The sequence below is a fragment of the Lissotriton vulgaris genome, chromosome 2_1 (genome assembly GCF_964263255.1).
Source record: "Lissotriton vulgaris chromosome 2_1, aLisVul1.2, whole genome shotgun sequence".
NCBI classification, from domain to species: Eukaryota; Metazoa; Chordata; class Amphibia; order Caudata; family Salamandridae; genus Lissotriton; species Lissotriton vulgaris.
This window is the reverse complement of record NC_141687.1, coordinates 869,965,268-869,986,733: the sequence shown is the minus strand read 5'-3', so window position 1 is coordinate 869,986,733 and position 21,466 is coordinate 869,965,268. Positions and strand designations below refer to the sequence as shown.

Genomic DNA, 21,466 nt, shown 5'->3' with positions numbered 1-21,466 from the left:
GGAAGGGTGCCTGAGCGGGGGGGGGGGGTGACAGGGTGAGTCAGGGCGAGATGGATGAGGGGATGGTGAGTGTGAAAATATTGCCCGGGGACTGATCGGTTGTGTTGATATGCGTAGCTAGGGTTGCCGGGTTTGCTTCCGAGGTGCTAACAGAAACTGTTCATTTTATACACAGATCCCCTTTGATCACCCAGGGGTGACCGTGTTCCGGTTTTAAAATAGGGGGCGTTAGAAATCGACACAGTTCATTAGGTGAGGGGGGAGGACGCGCGTGTTGGCAGGTGTGGGAGCGGTTCAGCCGGGTTAGGACTCCAGAGAGAGTGTGGCCTGACACTACCGGGCAAGTTGTCTTCAAAAGAATGGCTGCTTGATGGCTGGATAGGAATCCGTGTGGGGTCGAGGGAGGCTCGGGCGCGTGCCGAGGAATGAGCAGTCACCCGGGCTTAGAGCAATCTTTACTTTGCTTCAAAAGAAGGGGCTGCTTAGTGGCTGGAGAAGGCAGGAGTCAGGTCTCCTAGGCTTAACGCCGGCACGACTCACCTGTGCCTGTGCCAGGGAGTCCTGTAGGTAGTTATAATTGGAGTCCTCGGGCCGGAGTGTCCTTGTGGTTCGCCATTTTAAGGACAGGCGCGGGGTGTGAGGCTGTATTTCGAAGACGGAGCTGGTTAGTGGTGGGAGAAGGCAGGAGTCAGGTCGCTTGGGATTAGCGCCGGCGCAACTCACCTATGCCTGTGCCACGGAGTCCTGTAGGCCGTTATAGCTGGTGTCCTCGGGCTGGGGAGTCCTTGTGCTCCGCCATTTTAAGGACAGGCGCGGGGGTTAGAGGTTTTTACTTCCAAAGAGGGGGCTGCTTAGTGGCTGGAGAAGGCAGGAGTCAGGTCGCCTGGGCTTAACGCCGGCGCGACTCACCTGTGCCTGTGCCACGGAGTCCTGTAGGTCGATGTAGCTGGTGTCCTCGGGCTGGAGGGTCCTTGTGATCCACCATTTTGAGGTCAGGCGCGGGGGTTTGAGGTTTAATTTCCACAGAAGGGGCTACTTGCTGGTGGGAGATGTTATGTTCCTCCTGCTCCTCAGGGTCAGGTTGATGCTATAAGGGTTCCGCTTCCAGATCGTTCCGAACTCAGAATGAAAGACACTGAGTTCAGGTCAGATCATGCAGGGGATATAGGACGGGAAGGGACTGCAGGGACATAGGATCTGCAAAACATAAGCAGACAATATTAGCATACACTCCCCCCAAATGCTACTCTCATTAGGTCTCACTAAAACCATAAGTACCTTAGCATTCAGATCCTCTTGCCAATCAATTTCTCAATGAAACCCAAATCCTAATATTCAATTATAGAAATGAAAAAAACATGTCCTGCACAAACACTCTGATTACTTCATAAGAATAACCTTGTATCCTTAACACCTTCCCTGGGGGATTGTCTCGTAAATGTCACCATACTGCTAAAAAGCCATGGACACAAACATGTTAGTACAGGCTTCCACGGTATAACAACCGCTGCCTTTAATCCCAATTATTTCAGCGCTCCTTCTCTCTGGGGGGATCAACACGCTGTCCTCGCCTTACAACCAAGGCGTTCTTAATCCTGCAGCGTTCCTCCTCACGGGGGATCAACACTCTGCAAACCTAAGCATGTACACCTCCACGGCGTTCGTTATCCCAGGAAAGAAAAATACTCCACTCCAGCCCTCTAGAAACCGAAAGGCAGGGTAGCGGGGCTTGTCCGTTTCTTCACGGAGTCCCCTGCCAAGTCTTAAACAATATACGAAAGTAAGGGTGGTAGCGTCGAGAGACGGAGCCGAGCAGACTCCTCTCTCCCTACCTGTCGGAGGTTGAGCCTCTGAAACGTCGGAAGTTTCCACGGGTGAATCCTCTCCCTCTAACTTCCACGTAGGTGCACCGGCTCACGGCAAAGTCGACTCGTCTCGAATCCTGACACGGGTCGTCACCAAACAAAGAATTACGCACGCGCGGAATTGCACGCCTCCTCCTTTTAACAGCTCCTCCCCCTGAGCCTTCTGGGACTCGTAGTCCGTTTCTCTGCCGGCACTTCTTAATTTCTCGGCAGGTGCGTCAGCTAGTTCTTGACAGGAGAGGCAGAAGTCAGGTCGCCTGGGCTTAACGCCGGCCCGACTCACCTGTGCCTGCGCCACGGAGTCCAGTAGGACGCTGAAGCTTGAGTCCTCGGGCCGGAGTGTCCTCGCGATCCGCCATTTTAAGGATTGGCGTAGAGGTGGCGAACTGCGAGGTTCAAGCAGTTCTGTTCGTGTTCCAGTCTGTGCGGTGGCCAATTTCTTTCCTCTGTGTGGCGGACGTCTTGACGATAGCTGAAGTCGGTGTAAATGTTAACAGTTTTCCCCTCAGCTAGGACTCATGCTCTTGTTACAGCATACAGTACAGCTTGCTGGGCATACTTGCCAGGTGGCAGAGCTACACTTTCAACTATGGTGTCTACTGTTGTTAGAGCATACCCTGCTCTGTAATCTGTGTCTGTTAGTCTGCTGGAGGAACCATCGGTGTACCACTCATAGTCTGCCTTTTGTAATGGTGTCTGCTGTAAATAAGGTCTGGGTGTGGTGCAAGTTTCTACAACATCAATGCTGTTATGGTGAGGGGTCTTATATCATTACCTATTGCAGGTAATAATGTTGCCAAATTAACAGTTGGGCATCTATCAATAGTGATATTAGTGTTACGACATCAAGGTGACTTCATAACCTGTCCCCCTGGCAGCCGAAAAGTGATTTGTTGCTGCAGATGACAACTGCACCGTATGTGGCACATAAATATTACAAGAGAAGTGGAACACAATGGGAGCCGTCTTCTCTACCATCACAGCTGCTGCAGCCATTGCTCTCAAACAAACCAGATGCCCAGTAACTGCTAAAGGCTAAGTCACGCCGTAGTATGCCACAGGTTGTTTTCCAGAGCTATGGTGCTGTGTCAGGACACCATTTGCTATGCCATTTTGCTCTGATACATAGAGATGGAAGGGCAGTTTGTAATCAGTCAGCTCCAATGCTGGCGCAGTACACAATGTCTCTTTCAGTTCCTTCAAACAGCCTGCAAGTTCATTAGTCCATACCATTTTGTTGGGTGCATCTTTTAGTGTACATTGTCTCAATGGCATCATAATATCTGTATTCAGGTTTCCATTAGTTTCAGTAGTTCATCATCTCCAGGAAGGACATCATTCCTTTCTTGGTGGACGTAGGCTGCATGCTCTGAATCAGTTGTATTCTGTCAGGTGATATGCTGCTTGTACCTTTGGATACCACATAACCCAAATAAGTCACCTCATTTTGGCAGCACTGAAATTTGACAATGAGGTTTGTGTCCTCTCTCATGGAGGTGGTTCAGCAGAGCTACAGTGTTGTTTTCACAGGCCTGTTGTAATGGAGATGCCACAAGGAAGTCATCAGCTTACTCCAAGATGATGCTACCACCTTCGAGGTGTAGGCTGTCCAAGTCTCTCTTTAGTGCCTGTGCATAAACCGCGGGGCTCTCAGTGAAGCCTTGGGTCAGTCTTGTGAAAGTTTACTGGGTATCTTTTAGTAAGATGTAGATATAGAAGATAATATAGTATTGGTGTCAGGCACAAAAGGCGCTAAGGGAACCACATTGTTGTTTATCTGACGTAAATCTTGTATGAACCTATATTGTCCTGTATTGCCCTTGGGCATGGGATAATAGGACTATTATAGGGGCTAGTGTTTTTTGAATTATACCCTGTAGTAAGATGGACTCAATCACTGTTTTTATCCCGCCCCTGCCTGAGGTGACAATCTATACTGACGCGCATAAGGTAATTCTACGGTCTCCTTAAGTGTCACTTTATGAGGAGGACATTTTTTCAATAATCCTGCCTCATTTTTGTGTATTGCCCAAACCTCTGGCTTCACTAGTTCTAGAACCTTGTTGTTAGTCATCTGTAAATTTATATCACCTTTAAGCTTGTCAAAAGCTGCAGTCCTGTCATTTCTGGTCATGCACAAAGTCAAACACCTTCCTTCACCATCTCTCAACACAGACACAACTCCCAGTTTAAAATGTACAATCCTTAGTTCTTTGTAAGTTTTGAAGAGTTTGACCATGGGGCCCAAATCTTTAGATTAAAAAGCTGGTGCTACGGCTATAGATATGTGGTTCAGAAGCTGGCACTTGAAATAATCTTTCTTCCTGTACTCCTAGCTCAATGCTCATTTGTCACCATTCCTTGCCTACATATAATGTGTCTTCTAACAACCCTGTTGTCCAGTACAAACGTTTGTTCGCCATGTAGGCGTATCATTCAGGTGCTAGGCCCGTGAAAAATGCTGCAGTACAGTGTACAGGCCATGGTAATAATGTCAATTGTACTAACAGCGTTACCAAATCAATCTTAATGTCAGGGTTGTATTTAAATAGTTCTTGAAACATCATTATAGAAATCTCCCTGCAATGGAGTCCATTGGTATTGTGTTGGAGAGAGAGACTAGATGGGGGTTGCACATAACAAAGAATCCTCACTTAATTCGCAAGCAGTTAGCACTCTACTAGCCAACTGTAACCTGTCCTCAGGTACTTGTAAGTAAATCCCTTATTTGTGAAAAATATAATGTTGCATTCAATTTGCAGAGGAGGTCTCTCCACAGTAAACTGATGGGCTCATTTGGCGACAAGAGAAACTGGTGGGTCATTTTATAATCATCAACAGATATTGGTAGGGGTCTGTTAATTCTTCATGCATTAGCATTCCATTCAAAGCCACAGTGGTCACTTTCTGGCCACTGCTGGGACCTAATTTGTTCCTTACTGCTGATATTGTGGCACCACTATCAATAAGGAAATCAATCTCTTCACCTCCAACCTTCATTGGAAACATGGTATTCTCCTCAGGCATGTCTAATCATAAAACACTGGGCTGGGGTTTCTGAAATCTGGGTCACTGTCTCTCTCTCTCTCCACGTTGTCCTATGGTGATCCTTGTTATCGCCGAAAAGAGTTACTCATGTAATGCTGTGTCCCCTGAAAGTGTTCTGGGCATCGGCAAACAAAAAACTGATCCCTACTCTTGTCTCATCTCTGGTATCCTTGTCCTCCATCCTGTCTACACTGGCATCTAGTAATGTAATTCTGTAAAGTAAGCCCCACCTTGATTTCCTCCAAAAGTGCTACCCTTTAAGAAAGCAGAATCTGCTGAATTGAAAACAGACCTGTGGTGTCCAATCTAGTTCCAGGAGGGCTGGCACAAGGCCAGAATTTCATTGCAACCACTATGGAAATGCTTCTTTTCATATTAGTTGCATTTAGATTTATAATGGCAACATCCTGAATATTTAACATGAATTCAGTATCAATTTGACCCTCTTTTTCATTGGCATATGAAAGCCCCAAGACATTATGAGGACCAAGTTCAATTTAACATTTCATAAATTAGCACTTTCGAACAAGTGCAAAAGTATTCTTTCTTCCTAGCCCTGGCTCCATAGTATCTGTGGAGAGTATATTGAGTACTCTTTGAAGGACAGGACACTACCTATTCAAGTTAAGTGTTATCTCCACCCTCCCTTCCTTCCCAGGAAGGGCCATATAAGTAGTCAGATACACCCAACCTTCCTGTGTTTGTGGCTGTCTAGAGGGAATGCACAAAGTGAAGCTGTCACCCACCCCAGACATGTGTTGGAGACAGCTGCAGGCACCCATAGCTAAGCTAAGAGCAGAGGATTGGCCACTTTGTAAAAATAGCATTTCTAGAATAGTAATGTTAAATTCAACTTCACCAATAAAGAGAATCTATCATTTATTTATTATTTATTTTAGAAGCTTGTAAAGCGCGCGGCTACCCCCAACGGGGGTGTCCCGGCGCTGCAGACGACCGGCAACCAGAGGGATTCGGTGAGAGCTAGATCATGGAGAAGAACCAGGTCTTAAGTTTCCTACGAAACTGAGGCTCAGATGTAGTAAATCTAAGTTCCATCAGTAGTTGATTCCAAAGTTTGGATGTGACCATAGCAAAGGCCCGGCCCCCAGTGCGTGCAAGACGAAAACGTGGGGCATGCATCAGGCGAAGATGATTTGATCTGAGGTCACGTGCCGATTGTGTAATTTTAAGTCTGTGCCTCAAGTATGCAGGGCCTGGTCCGTTTAGAGCCCTAAAGGCAAGGACCAGGGCCTTGAACTGTATGCTGTACCTCACTGGTAGCCAGTGCAGTTTAGCCAAGTAAGGTGTAATGGAGTGGCGATAAGGAATATTGGGTTAATGAGATACGCCGGGGCTCCTATATACAGACTATTTGCGTAGTCCAAGTGGGACGTAATTAGGGCATGAACCACTGTCGAGTGGGAGGAAGGGAACGATTTTTTTAATCATTCCAAGCTTTCCAAAGCAAGATGCCGAAACTTTATTGATTTGGGTTTTACAGGATAAAGCTGTATCAAATTGGAAACCCAAATTACGGACAGCTTGGACTCGTTCCGGGAAGGGGGGGGGGGTAAGTTCAGACGGCCACCAAGCATTGGCTGGAATTGGAGATTTCTGATTAAAAAATAAGACCTCCGTCTTATCTGTATTCAATTTGAGATTGTTGGAGGACATCCAGGAGGTGATGTTCACCAGGCAGTGGCGGAAATTAACCATGGAGCTATCAGAGTGGTCTTTAAAAGAAAACACAAGCTGAGTATCATCAGCATAAAAGACCACTCTGACACCCCAGGATTCCACCACTTTTGCTATCGGAATCAGATATACGTTAAATAAAAGAGGGCTGAGAGCAGAGCCCTGCGGGACCCCCATGTCAATGGTTTCTCCGTGGAGACATACGGCCTGAGGAAGACCTGTTGAGTTCTGTCCTTCAAGAAGGATTTCACCCAAGCAAGCAGAGTCCCTCCTATGCCCACCTCACGCAGACGATCCAACAGGATATCGTGCGAGATTGTATCGAATGCTGCGGATAGGTCGAGGAGGACCAACATGGCCTCCTCTCCCCTATCCACACACTCGCGGATTGACTCAGAAACTTCCAGTAGGGCTGACTCTGTACTGAAGTCTGGTCTAAAGCCTGACTGGGAGTCATGTAGCAACTGGTTAGATTCTAGGTATTCGGACAGTTGCTCCTGTACCACCTTCTCCAAAACTTTTGCTTGCTTGGGGAGGAGTGAGATAGGCCGGTAGTTACTGAAACATAGTAGATCAGCATCTGCTTTTTTTAAGATCATTTCCATTCCAAAGATAATAAGGATATATATCTTAATAATATATAAAGAAATTCCCAATGCTAACCTATGAGAGCAGTAGGCCTCACAGTAATGAAACATGAATTTAGATGTTTGTCACTACCAGGACATGTGAAACATAACACGTCTTACCTTTTACCTACACACCACCCTGTCCTATGGGCTACTTACGGCCTACTTTAGGAGTGGCTTGTGTGTAGTAAAAGTGGAGTTTGAGACTTGGCAAAACGTTTTAAATGCTACTTCAAAGTGGCAGTAAACTGGATACACAGGGTCTGCAGTGGCAGGCTTGAGAAAAGTTTGAAAGGCTACTTGTGCTGGGAACTAGAGCAGATGAAATGTATTTGCATGGTACCAGTGCTTGTTGGCCAGCAAGGGAGAAGGCAGTACACGCAATCCATGCATTCAGTTTCCGTCTTCCTTAAGTGATCAGTCTCTGTGCCTTATATACAGTACAGAAATGCATCATCAGCATAAACTAAAGGCACAGTACAAATATGGGCAAAGCTGTAAAAATGCAAAACAAGTATAAGCTAAAAGAAGGGACTGCGCCAAATATACTGAAATGCAGAGTACAATGAACAGAAAACAAGTGTACATTTTTATGCTGCTAAAGGAAGCTAGTCCTTGGGTGTGAAATGACCTTGATGAGTTAAACTAACATGGGAGACAGGAAAGCATAGCGATCTCTAAGGGGTCGCAACTGTTGGAGCTGTCAAGGCAAGGTCAGAGTGGAAGCCATCCAGGGCTGGAATACAATCTGTGAAGGAGGGGGAAACCACTCTATTAAGGAGGGGAGAGCACTGCGGAGGGGGGAACATCCTTTACGACGCAGATGTTACCCCGCGCTACCATTACGACGCGTCTCTTACAATGCAAGTCGTAACCACGACTTGCGCTGGAGGGCGCTCAAGGACAAGGAATAGTTAATTTACTATTCCAACACCTTCCCTACTATCCATGGGGACTGGTGTTGGAATAGTAAATTAAACTATTCCTAAGTCCGCACCCTACAGCGCAAGTCGTGGTAACGACTTGCGTTGTAAAACACGCGTTGTAACGGTACGCGTGGTAATAGCCCGCGTCGTACCGTCATACATCCCTGCGGAGGACCTGGCTGCCAGCTCGTACAGAGAGAAGTGAGATAACTCAGTAGATTTGAGACAGTGTGGATGAAAATTGGAACTAACTATGTTTTCTATGTAGTACATACATATGGATATATATTTTGTTTCTGACAACGGGAATGCAGGTATTACACTTTCCACTGCCTGGCACATTCCTCATCCTTCATCTTCTGAAAAGGCAGATCAGTGGTATCGAAAATGGATTGCATGTGTTTCCATGACTCTGGCTCCCTCACACTTCATATATGGGCACACACGCTTGACAGGCACACAGAATGTCAGCGCAATAGTCTGGGCATATACATAAATGCAAAAATGTGCCCACATAGGCCAGTAGGCCTCAACCCCAGTGATGCAGATAAAAACGTCTGGTCACAATATTGATTTCTCTTAACCACAGTATGCTATCGCCACTACTACATGTGCTGTACCCATAATGGAGACAGTAGTCCAATGCCAATCAATCAATTAATCAGGGGAATTGTATGCACGCTACTCACCCTGTGGGGGTCTCAAGGCACTGAGGGGGTCCGCAGATCTGTTAGCCGTAGATCCAGGTCTTGAGGGCCTTACTGAAGGTTAAGTTGTTCAGGGAGGGGGCGCATCTACTGTCTGTCGGTAGTTCGTTCCAGCTTTTGCCATCAATGAGGGCATGTTTGGTGCACCCCTCCAGATCACAGGACAGGGCTAGGACCTCACATAGTCAGGGGCAGCCCCAGGCCTCTGATCATATGCTTAGATAATTGTGATGGTGGGGCAAAAATGTAAAGAAGTATGCTATACGTACCACGCACCTGGGCTCGCTGGGCAAGAGATCCATCCGTATATCATGCAGGGGACATTCCCTTCCCAACAGTGGCTATACAGAAGCAACAAATTAAGGAGCAGATTTAGAAACTGATGTTTATCCTAGGACTTCCTTCTTTTGGGAGGTCTCTGGTAGTAATGGATTGCCGATGTTTGAAGATTCTGGAGTGAGAGCATTTAGGAGTTGAAGTTAGCACATCACATCTTTTCTGTTGCAGTATGTCCTCTTGTTTCTGGCAGCCTTTTTGCGTATTGCGTTTGTTTTTGCGAATATTGTCAACTTCTCTCTCCTCTCCTGCAACTTCTCTCACCTATCTCCTTTGTCTTTTGCAGTCTCTTGACTTGTCGGCTGCGGGGACAGTATGATGACGTCTGCCAAGATGTGTGTTCGTTCGTTTAGAGAGCTATTGAGGCATCAAGGACTTGTGCAGCTCACAGGTGAATGGCGTAGTTGAGTTTTCATCTCACCTGGGGTGATGTATCACTTAACATTGTCTTTAAAGCCAGTGATTACTCATAAAGACCACCGAGATTCCCCAAAGTGACCGAATTCCCTGAGATTCGGTGGCAGCAACAACAGCCTTGGATTTACCAACAATCTCTGTGAATTTCATTTACTAATCCAACATCTCCCACGAAGCTGGTGTGATTCATATCAGATCTCCTTGCAAGAGCCCATGGACGTTACTGTAAGTGTAGCTCCCTGGCACTTGAAGATGACAGCTCTGGGAAACCAATAGTTTATCATCCTGGAACCTGCCATGCGCAGCCTCGGAATTCTGTCATGGAACTCACAATTTGAAGCCCTGGGATTGCAGCTGTACATCTTTTAGGCTCCCTATCCCAGCGACTGAGCACCAGACCATTTTATGCAGCTGTGGAATTCCCATACAGTACATCCCTGCAGGCTTATTAGCTCACAGTTGGAAGCAAATCCCCTCCCCTCCTATGTACTTGGCTGGTGCTTAGATGCTGTGTGAATGTGAGGTCCACAATTAAAGTTAGTAGTAGAAACTAAAAGTTCACAATGTAAGGTCCTTGGAGGAAGTCATTAGATTGGCAACATGGACCAGCATCCCATTGAAAATCAACTAGGGCAAATCATGGCAGGTTCCAACAAATCTGCACAGCTGCAGGAAACATGTACCTATGCTCTAAAGAGAACTGCAGAAGACAGCCTGACTCATACCTGGGAAGGCTGGAGAAAGATCCAAAATGTATAACCATGATGGAGAAAGCTTGCAGAAATTGATCCTGTATGGTAATTCCCGTTACCATGAAGGTGCCAAACCCAGTGCCAGTCACAATAAATAACATCTGGACATGCCACTGTTGTAGGAATGTGACATTTCAATGATTAGTTACTAAGGTTGGCCCTGTTGCATCAGTACGGTTAGGATTAGCTATCCTCCTCTGTCATGAAGGTATACTTTACCTTCAGTACGTCCCTCTAACTGCTGGCGCCCAGAATTAAATGGCGAGTTCAGTTAAAATACGGTCAATATTTCATGGCCTTGTAGAAATTGTGACAGATTACTTTTCACCCCCTGTCCTCAACCCTTTTTGATGTTTGGGCCACTTTGTACTTAAGCCTTCATAACTTTTTTCCACAAAAGGTATCCAGGCCAAATTTGTGTTCTTCGAACATCCTGAGGATACTTAAGGTTTGTGGATTCCCTAGAGGGCGCACAGATAATAGCTAAAATATAGCTAAATTGTGGCCAATTTTTGGAAAAAATGAAAACAACATACTGTTCAAGAAAGTGTTTGTTTTTTATATGACATCAATGAAAGGTTTGCTGTACTAGGATCACCATATTCTAGCTAGCAGGCATAAACAGAGTTGTATAAAAAAAGATTTTTACAGCTTTTCACCGTTTTTATATTCTTCTAAAAGGTAGTAAATTTTTCCTAATTTTTGAGGTTTCCACCCATGTGCAGTTTATAGTGGAAAAAGGTGTGGCATCCTTGGTTTATCCTGAAACGCTACACATTTCTGTGAAGTAGACAAGATTATATATTCAGCAAGGAGTCATTTGGGTAGGTCCCTGAACTTTTCCTCAAGGAAATTAATTATTGAAATTAAAAAATAAGTAGAAACAATAGCAACTGGCAACAACATTTTCCTCTGCTTTTTTTTTTGGCAATGGCTGATTTAGAAATGCATTGTATCATTATGTCTGGCAGACCGTTCTGGTCACAAGGATAAATAGGGTTTGTACATTTTCCAAAAACTCATGATACCCAGATTTAATAAATGAGCTGTAGCTTATAATGATATTTCATCGTGCCCAGCTGATACAGCAATTCACGTTTAAAGCTCATGAATGAAAATGGATAATAAGAAAACCTACATATTTCTGAAAAATGCACAAGATACTTAGTTTGGGAGCGTGGTTATTTGTACACCTCTGAATTTGTGATTACCTAAATTATCTTTGTGTTTGTGGGCATTTTGCAAGATGTGTTCTTTCTTGCACATTGGTTGATATTTTGATTAAAAAATCCCTAGGAAGCGTATGGATAACAAATGTTCTACTATTCTGTGTTCCTACGCATCACTCGCCAAAAACAGTACCCTACTTGTGTGGCTGGGCTTGGCGCCCGTAATGCAGCATACCATAAAATGAACCTGGAGGCATTACATTCCACAGAGCAAAATCAACAATTTTTTTACATTGTACATAGTTGCGGAATTTGGGCCCTAGACCAGCCACCACCCAGAGAATCCTACCAAACCCAGACATTTTTAGGTCTCGCCTCAGCCACCGCATGCGCTGCTCTAGCGAGACATTTAGTAGCTGCTTTTAAAAGTGCTACCTTGCCGGCCACCAGCTTGCTATTACGCGCACAAGGGCGCACGCGATGTGCACAGCTGGCATTTGGCTTCTTTGATCGCGCGTGTGAATGCTCTCCCCTACCCCCTCCCTTCTCCGACTCCCTTCTCGTTAGCTTCATGCATCGGTGCACAGCTGGCATTTGGCTTCTTTGATCGCACGCTTGAATGCCCTCCCCTACCCCCTCCCACTCCCTCCTCGTCAGCTTCAGTGCGGGCTTGTTTTCTCCTCTCATTCTTCTGCTGCCTTCATCAACGTCGCTGATATATTTCCTGACCACCATTTCCCCTTACTGCTTTTCCTCTGTTGCCCTCACCCAGCTGTGCTGTCTCCTCGCCGCATATTATTCCCCCCTTTCAATTGCCTTGCTTTCTCCACCGACTGTACATAGTAACGTCTTTGGTCACGCGCATGAATGCCCTCCCCTACCCCCTCCCACTCCCTCCTCGTCAGCTTTAGCGGGCGCTTGTTTTCTCCCCCATTCTTCTACTACCTTCATTAACGTTGCTGATATATTTCCTGACCACCATTTCCCCTTTCTGCTTTTCCTCTGTTGCCCTCACCCAGCTGTGCTGTCCCCTCGCCGCATATTATTCCCCCCCTTTCAATTGTCCTTGCTTTCTCCACTGACTGTACACAGTAACGTCTTTGATCTCGCGCGTGAATGCCCTCCCCTACCCCTTCCATTCCCTCCTCGTCAGCTTCAGCGCGTGCTTGTTTTCTCCTCCTATTCTTCGACTACCTTCATCAGCGTCTCTGATATAATTCCTGTCCACCATTTCCCCTTTCTGTTTTTCCTTTGTTGCCCTCACCCAGCTGTACTGTCCCCTTGCCGCATACTATTCCCCCCTTTCAATTGTCCTTGCTTTCTCCACTGACTGTACAAAGTAAAGTTTTTTTTTTGCCCAGTACCCTCACCTCTTCCTCCATCCTGTACCCTGCAAGTGATTTCAGACCTCGCAAACGTGGACCGCCCCAGACACCTCTGGAAAATTCCCGCACCGCACGTCGCTCTTAAAATGATGTAAAAGGCAGAAGCTTAGACGTCCCCTACTGACAACGAAAACACATATACGCCATCTATTAACCACGCCTGCGGAGGTCTTCCTGATGTAACAAGTGGCACATACCGGATAGCGGCTGGTCCTCGACGTCGCTTCCAGTGATCTCGTTCAACCAATGTTTAAACACGAACGAAAAGACGATGTGTGGCCATCAGAATAAAGTAGCGACTAAGGCTTCCGTGCAGAGTGAAAAGTCTTGCGACTACACTGATGGCCTTATTAAGGTCATGAGAGGGCCTAACAGTTGGTATTACGAAGTGAATGGCAATTTAAAACAAATTACTACTGAAAGGGAAAAGACTCACTCCTGAGGCGGAAGCCGGGAGCAGGAGATATCGCGCTTTATTTTTAAAATTGAATTGTCACTTGATTTTCTGTGTTTTTAAAACAACTCACACCATTCAAAGCACTTGTGGGGCAGAAGCCCGAACTTCACTCACCCGCACAGCCGATATTAACGCTGTTGCGACTTGAAGGAAAACAAACCCGAGCTGCCGCCATCGCAGGCGTGCACCCTGGCCACGCCCCCTCGAGGCCAGGCCCCCTCCCGCCCAGGTAAAAGGCTGCTGACTACGAGCACCTAATCGGAAAAGACTCACTCCTGAGGCGGAAGCCGGGAGCTGGAGATATTGCGCTTTTTTTTTTTAATTGAATTGTCACTTGATTTTCTGTGTTTTTAAAACAACTCACACCATTCAAAGCACTTGTGGGGCAGAAGCCCGAACTTCACTCACCCGCACAGCCGATATTAACGCTGTTGCGACTTGAAGTAAAACAAACCTGAGCTGCCGCCATCGCAGGCGTGCACCCTGACCACGCCTCCTCGAGGCCACGCCCCCTCCCCTTTGCAATAAAATGTGCATCTACCGGAAGCGCAGCGGACGAGCGCAGCGGGAGCGCCTAAGGCAAGCCCGTCTGTGCCCGTCCGCATCCGGCCGGGGACAGGGGCCACCCCCGATGATCCTCCTCACAGGACGCAATATAACTCTGCCACCCTTCTCTCATTGAGACACCCCCTGAAGGATAATTGCCCTCACCAATATCACCCCATTAACCTTCCCACTTTCTGTCAACATTGCTACGCGGACCTAAAAACGACTCTTCCCAAGCAGTCACAGAAAAACTTTACCCTGTTGCTTTTAAACTGCAGGTCCATGCCGAAACACAAAACAGAAATCTCACTCCTTTTAGACGAACTATCCCCTGATGTCCTCTTTCTAACCGAAACCTGGTTAACCCCAGACTGTGACCCAGATATAATTCAAACCTTGCCATCGGACTGTCACATCGAACGCCGGGACCGCCCATGCGGGAAAGGAGGAGGCCTCGCCATAATTTATAAGTCCATCTATCAATGCCATTGCACCAGCGACCCTATCCCAGACTGTGAAAGCCTATCCTTCTGCCTCAAGCTCACTCCTAACGATTCCCTTACAGGTGCGCTAATTTACCGCCCCCCAGGCTCGTTGCACAATTTTCCCTCCTCCTTACCTTCGCTCGCTGCAGAAACCGCCATGTCCTCCTCGAACTACACGCTGCTGGGCGACCTCAATATTCATTTTGATGTCAGCACCGACTGCACCGCAAGCGAGCTCACCTCCAGTTTAGCTGCAATCCAACTTCTACAGTTGGTAAAGGCGCCCACCCACGACAAAGGTCACCTACTCGACCCAGTCTTTACCAACTGCCCCACACTATCAGTCGGCTCCATTACCCCCCTACCCTGGACGGATCACCATCTAATCCACCTAAACTGGTTCATAGAAAACGCCATCCCGCCCCCCCCTCCCATAACTCGGAAGATGAGAAATTGGTCTAAACTTCCGCTAGAGGCTTGGTCTAGCCTTTTCTCTAACTCCAAACCTATCCTCTCCAATAACCCGGAACAAAATAGCATAACTTTTAATAAATGGCTAGAGGACTCCATCGACACCATCCTCCCCGCAAGAAAAACCAAACTAAAAAGAACCAGAGAAACCGCCCCTTGGTACACGGACAAACTCAGGGAGTTAAAACGACAGTGCAGAAAAATGGAGAGGAAGTGGCGCCTGGGATACGCCCTACCTGACAAAGGCAGGTATAGAGAAAATATCAGAGCCTACAAAATGGAAATAAACGCCGCTCAATCTATCTACTACAATGAGAAAATCATGGCAGCCAGGTCAAAACCCAAAGAAATTTATCAGGTAGTTAAAACCCTTTCCAAAATTCCCCCTCCTACAATCACAACCCCCGATCCCATCTCCCGCTGCAACGAATTAGCCGAATTCTTCTTCCAAAAAATAAATAAAATATACTCCTCATTTACAAACCCCAACCCAGAAACTGTTTCATCACAATCTATATGCGCGATTGAACACCCTGTGCAAACCCTCCTGAATGATTTCCCATTATTAGACCTGGAATCACTCAAATCACTGGCACTTCAGGTAAAATATGGCTCCCCCCTCGACCCCGCACCCCCTAAGATGATGAATATGGTCAACCCAATTATTCTTCCTGCTCTCCTGGATCTACTCAACAGTTCAATCTCTTCAGGGTTGGCCCCCCCGCCTGGAAACAAGCAATGGTGAAAGCACTATTAAAAAAGCCTAATCTCAACCCAGCAGATCCTAATAACTACCGCCCAATCTCTCTGCTACCATGAGCAAGCAAAATCCTGGAGAAGCATGTCAACCTCCATCTCACTAACTACCTCGAGGAGAACCTCCTACTGGACGCCTCCCAAACAGGGTTCCGCCCCAGACACGGCACTGAGACGGCGCTGTTAGCCGTCACAGAAGAAGCTAGGAAGATCTTGGATCGAGGAGGGACAGTGGCAGTGGTCCTCCTCGATCTAAGCGCAGCATTCGACACGGTATGCCACAAAACTCTACTAGCTCGACTCTCTGATCTCTGCATATCAGGAATCGCCCTAGACTGGCTGAGTTCGTTTCTCAGCACCAGAACCTTCCAGGTCTTTGATGGCGACTCCTACTCTAAAAAACGACCCTTGGACTGTGGTGTGCCTCAGGGTTCCTCACTGTGCCCCACGCTGTTTAACGTGTACATGAAGCCACTGGCGGATGTCGTCCAAAAATACGGTATCAAAATCATATCGTACGCGGACGACACCCAGCTGGTGGTCTCCCTGACACAGAAAGGCAGCGTGTCCCCCCAACCCAATCTGGCAGCATGCATGGAGGAAGTCAAAAGATGGATGACAATGTCATCCTTAAAACTTAACGGTGATAAGACCGAGATTATGATCCTCGGTCCTTCCCCCCCCACAACCTATCACCAGCTCTGGCCCTCAAGCTTGGGACCAATGCCAACTCCCAAAGAAAATATAAAAAGCCTAGGAGTTTGGCTAGATAACAAACTCACATTAAACACCCAAGCAACCAAAACAGCTGCAACCTGCTTCGGAATTATCCGAATGTTGAAATAAATCCTTCCACTACTACCCTTCGAAGCCAGGCAAGTGGTCATTCAGGGCCTTGTACAATCTAGGCTGGACTTCAATAATGCTCTATACCTAGGAGCCCCAGAGTATGTGTTGGAAAAACTGCAAAGAACACAGAATTGTGCCGCCCGCACTCTCTTACAGATTCCTCGCAGAGAGTCAGTCAAGGCAGGGATCAGAGCTCTTCACTGGCTCCCAGTCAGAGAGAGAATAAAATTCAAGGCGCTCTGCATATCGCATCAAGCATTTCACAGAGCAAGTCAGAAAATCAATCATTCACTTCTCTCCCCATACTGCCCTGGAAAAATCCTGCGCTCCACGAATGCACTTCTCGCCGTAGTCCCTAGAATCAAAAAAGCTAGAGCAGGAGGCAGGTCCTTTTCTCTGAACACTGCCAAACTCTGGAACTCGCTCCCCTTCCCACTTAGAGCCAACCCCACCCTTCTACACTTCCGCAAAGAACTCAAAACACTCTTATTTACAAACTAATCCCCCCTGCTCCCTCCCACCCTCAGAATCTTCTTCTTTTCCATTATCAGCGCTTGGACGCCTTCGGGCAGCAGTCGCGCTCTACAAAACCGCTTCACTTCACTTCACTTCACAAAGGATACATTTCCCTGTCCAGAAAATTACAAGAGCATCTCTGCTCGGTCTCCAACTTGCGTTTATGGTGATATCTGCTAGGGCAGCATTGACACCTATGTGGCCAGGCATGTGGCACGGTAAAGCGTTTATAACCCTTGAGAAATCTCTGAAGCACTTTCCAGGCATGTAGCACGCACGGTCTTCAACTGCTGTAAGTCGGAGATTTTAACCTCTGCTGCTCAGATGTACTATCGCTTTTAAAAGTTTCTGTATTGTGTGCTGCTATTTACTGAATCTCGACTTCTGCTTTTAAAATTGTTTTAGTATTTCACTTGCACTTGCACTTTTGGCGCGCTTGCTAACCTGTTGCCTGTCTGGCTTCCCCGGTCCGCCACAGTTTGTACCGTTTGTTGCGGAGGGAAGACCAGTTAGTTTACAATCTTCCGGGGTCGCACTTCCTCCCAGGTTGACGCTCTAGTCCCCAGCTGCACCTACTTAAGGGACAGGCTGGAGAGGATGTGCAGCGGGCGCGCCAAAGGCGCGCCTAAGGCAAGCCCGTCTGCGCCCGTCCGCGCCTCGTCCGGACCTAGCGCCAGAACCCCTTGACCTTTCATTGAAGGTAGCAACTTTCTAACATACTCAGGAGATATTCTTAACGCCCTCCGCCAACATAGGAGTAAGGCATGTGTGCTGCTCCCCTGTGAAGCGCCTCCTAGTGAAAAGGAGTTTCAATGTGCTGAATGTCTAACTAAAATCTCGAGGAGCACCCGGGTCTTGCCTAAATCAATCAAAAAATTGACCATCTTAGCCCCGGAAATTATAGAGCTCCAGCTAGCACTCATCAATGCTAGTTCACTGATCAAACACTAGTACGAAATTGCAGATTTTATCACTGATAACAAACTGGACATCCTGTTTGTCACTGAAACATGGGGTGACCAATCATCTGATTCAGACTTCAACTTCGCAGCCCCCCATGGGTGTAAAGTTGTCAGACAGGATAGACAACTTAAAAAAGGGGGAATACTTGCAATCATTCATAAGGGTGAGCTTAACACCTTCTGCTCATCCATACCTACACCGGAATGTGAGGCAGTACATTTTAAAATTTCCATTGGTGACCAAAAGACATTTAATGGTATACTAATATACCGTCCTCCCGGCCACAGAAATAGTTTCCTTACTACTGTTAACTCACTATTAGAGCTGGGGCTCCATTCGGAATTTTTCACTATCCTAGGGAATATGAACTTCCATCTTGATTTCCCAGAGGGGAGAGATACATGAGAACTTCTTGATGCAACCACTGAATTAGGGCTACAGCAGATCATACACTATCCCACGCATGTAGCAAGTCACACTTTGGATGGGACTTTTCACCAACAATCCAGCCATCTCTAAGACATCGTCACTCCCTTTGACCTGGATGGATCACTATGCTGTCTTGTTTAGCTACAACCTGCCCCTATCTTATGCTGGTAATACTGCCAGCAGTAAGACTCTCGGCAGAGCATGGCATAAAATTGACCAGAGTACCCTAGAAGCCAAGCTAGTACAAAGTCAACCTGCTTTGCACAGGAAAATAGAAGACTCAGCCATAAATTACACTGCATGTCTAGATTCAAACTTTGCAATGATAGTTACGACCTTAGTGATAAATCAAAAATAGTAAAGTTCCATCTGCCCCTTGGTTCTCAGAGGCCCTACGATTAGATAAGCAAGCTTGAAGAAGGCAGGAAAGAAGATGGAGTAAAAGCTATGAAAAAGCAGAGAAAGAACTATATAAAGCCACACTGGCTGACTATAAGAAAAAGTTAATTGCGGAAAAAAGTCAGTATTATAGGACGCAAATTGAAGGGGCTGGCACGTCCAGCAAGGAACTCTTTAAAAGACTATAAAGAACCTAATCTCAGCACCCAAGTACGACTCTGCCAACTCTAACCAAGATTTCTACAACACTCTTGCCCACTTTTCAAGTCCAAGGTGGACCAAATATAAGACCAATTCACTACACACAGTCACTTATAACGCAGTACAAGTACCAGCAGGCAAAGTGACTTTCTTAGATTTCCCCGGCCTGCTCAGAGCAACTATCTTCTCTTCTCTCTTCTACCAAATCAGGATCCCCGGATGATCCTTGTCCCCCCAGGATTCTCAAAAGCATCAGCCACATTATTAGCCCATTGCTAACTAACGTGTTTAATCAGATGCTATCGCAAGGGCACTTCCCTTCAATATGGAAACAGGCTTGTATTCTGCCTCTTTAAAAAAAAGTTCATCTAGATATAACTGATCCTGCTACGTACCGTTCTATTGCTAGACTTCCTGTTCCCACTAACATTTTTGAGAAACGGCTAAACACTGAACTCTCCGCCTTTATTGCGGAAAACGAAATCCTGGATCAGAGTCAGTTTGGTTTCAGAGCGGGACACAGCACTGAGACGGCTCTAATAAAAAACACTGAGGAGATCTGAAAAACACTAGACGGCGAGGGGTCGGCAGCCCTTGTTCTCCTCGACTTGTCCGCGGCATTTGATACCATGGACCATACGAGCCTGGTCAAACGTCTAAAAACCACCGGGATAGAAGGAAGGACCCTTTCCCTTTTAACATCATTCCTTTCGGACCAAACACAAACTGTGCAACTGGGCAATTTTAAATCTGCATCCTTCATCCTGCCTTGTGGGGTGCTGCAGGGGTCCTCTTTGAGCCCCACACTTTTTTAATATTGATGTCTCTGAACTAGCCTCTCTGATTAGAGGTTTTAACCTATGTCCCACCTCTTAAGCTGACGACACTCAGTTGGTCATCTCAGCAGTGGATAAGGACATCAACTATTCAACCAAACTTCATGATTGTATGGTCTCCCTGAATGACTGATGGGTAGGCACTGCCTTAAGCTGAACTCAGGAAAAACCGAGGTGGTGCTTTTTGGTAACCTCTCCCCTCAGTGGTCACCAGTTTGTTGGCCGGACACAGTGGGCATTACTCCTACATCATTGGCCAAGGCTAAGAATTTGGGGGTCATTATATATGATAAACTTAACATGAAGTCCCAAGTTTCAAAGGTGGTCTTTTCCGCATTTCTCACTATTAAAATGGAACGGAATATTCTGCCTTTCATTCCTATAAACACTAGAAAAACTGTGATGACTTCCCTTTTGTTATCCAAATTGGATTATTGTAATGGACTGTACATCAGTCTACAATCCAATTTACTGAAAAGGTTGCAGGCAGTACAGAACGCTTCTTTCAGCCAATGTCTTCCTTATGCTCACCCCACCCCCCCCCAGAATTAAAAGGACTAATTGGCGGGAAGAAGTTTCAGTAACAACACTATTAGGGAGTGGAATGCCCTTCCGCGCCCTCTCAGGAAGTCCTCCTACGTTTTAGAGTTCAGGAAACTGCTCAAAACATGGCTTTTTAGAAACTAGCTTTTCTGACACATTATTTTGGAGACCATGAGCTACTAGACACCTCCGGGTAGTAGTGCGCATAATAAATTGTTACACCATAACATAACATGGGTAGTGTTGGAAATGGCCCCTTTTGCAGGGTTATTCCCAAACATTTTGCTTCTTCCTCCCTTGTTTTTCTTGACCTGTGGTTATTGGCAATAGGACTCTGGGCACTTTACCACTGCTGATCAGTGCTAAAGTGCTTATGCTCTCTGTATAAATTGTTGTTGTAATTGGTTATCCATGATTGGCATATATGTGTTACCAGGAAGTCCCTAGTAAAGTGCACTGAGTTTGCCAGGGCTGGTGATTCAAATGCTACTATTGGGCCTGCAGCACTGATTGTGCCACCCACATGAGTAGCCCTAAAATGGTGTCTCAGGCCTGCCACTGCAGTGCATGTGTGCAGTTGCTAACTGCCATGCTGACCTGAACAGTGACCAAACTGGCCAGGCCTAACCCTTCCCTTTCTGTACACCCCTATGGAAGGCCCTAGGTACCCCCCTGGGCAGGGTGCAGTGTATGTGAAAGGTAGAGCATGTACTAGTGTGGGTGACATGCTCTGGTAGTGAATTACAGCCATTTTCGCTTTTCGCTATTGAAAGGCTATCTTGCCCATAGGCTATACTGGGGAATGCTGTGTATAATGTTTACCTGCATATCTTCCCATAGGAGCAAGATAGAAAATAAAAGTCTGGTATCCCTGAACTCAGAATTTAATAACACATCTTTTAGGAAGGATGGTTTTTAAATCCTGTGTTTGAAAACAGCACTTTTAGAAAGGGGCTGTTTTCTTGTCTGACCTTTCTGTGTGCCGTGGTCTGTTTGTGAATTGACTGTCTGGTTTGTGAGTGGCTGGGGTGGCTCCTAGAGGCTGAGTGAGTCATCCCTGGGCTGAATAGCTCCATCTCCATCTTG

General features: G+C 46.5%; 1 protein-coding gene across 2 annotated transcripts in view; it reads left to right on the top strand.

Annotated features, from left to right (window-relative positions):
- SIRT3 (sirtuin 3) overlaps positions 1-21,466 on the top strand; it is a 191,453-nt gene that overhangs the window by 41,378 nt on the left and 128,609 nt on the right. For both annotated transcript variants that reach the window (XM_086956382.1, XM_086956383.1), the window contains exon 2: positions 9,493-9,597. In XM_086956382.1, coding sequence (XP_086812508.1) covers positions 9,522-9,597 — 76 coding nt within the window. In that variant the 5' untranslated portion in view covers positions 9,493-9,521. The remainder of the gene's footprint in view (positions 1-9,492; positions 9,598-21,466) is intronic.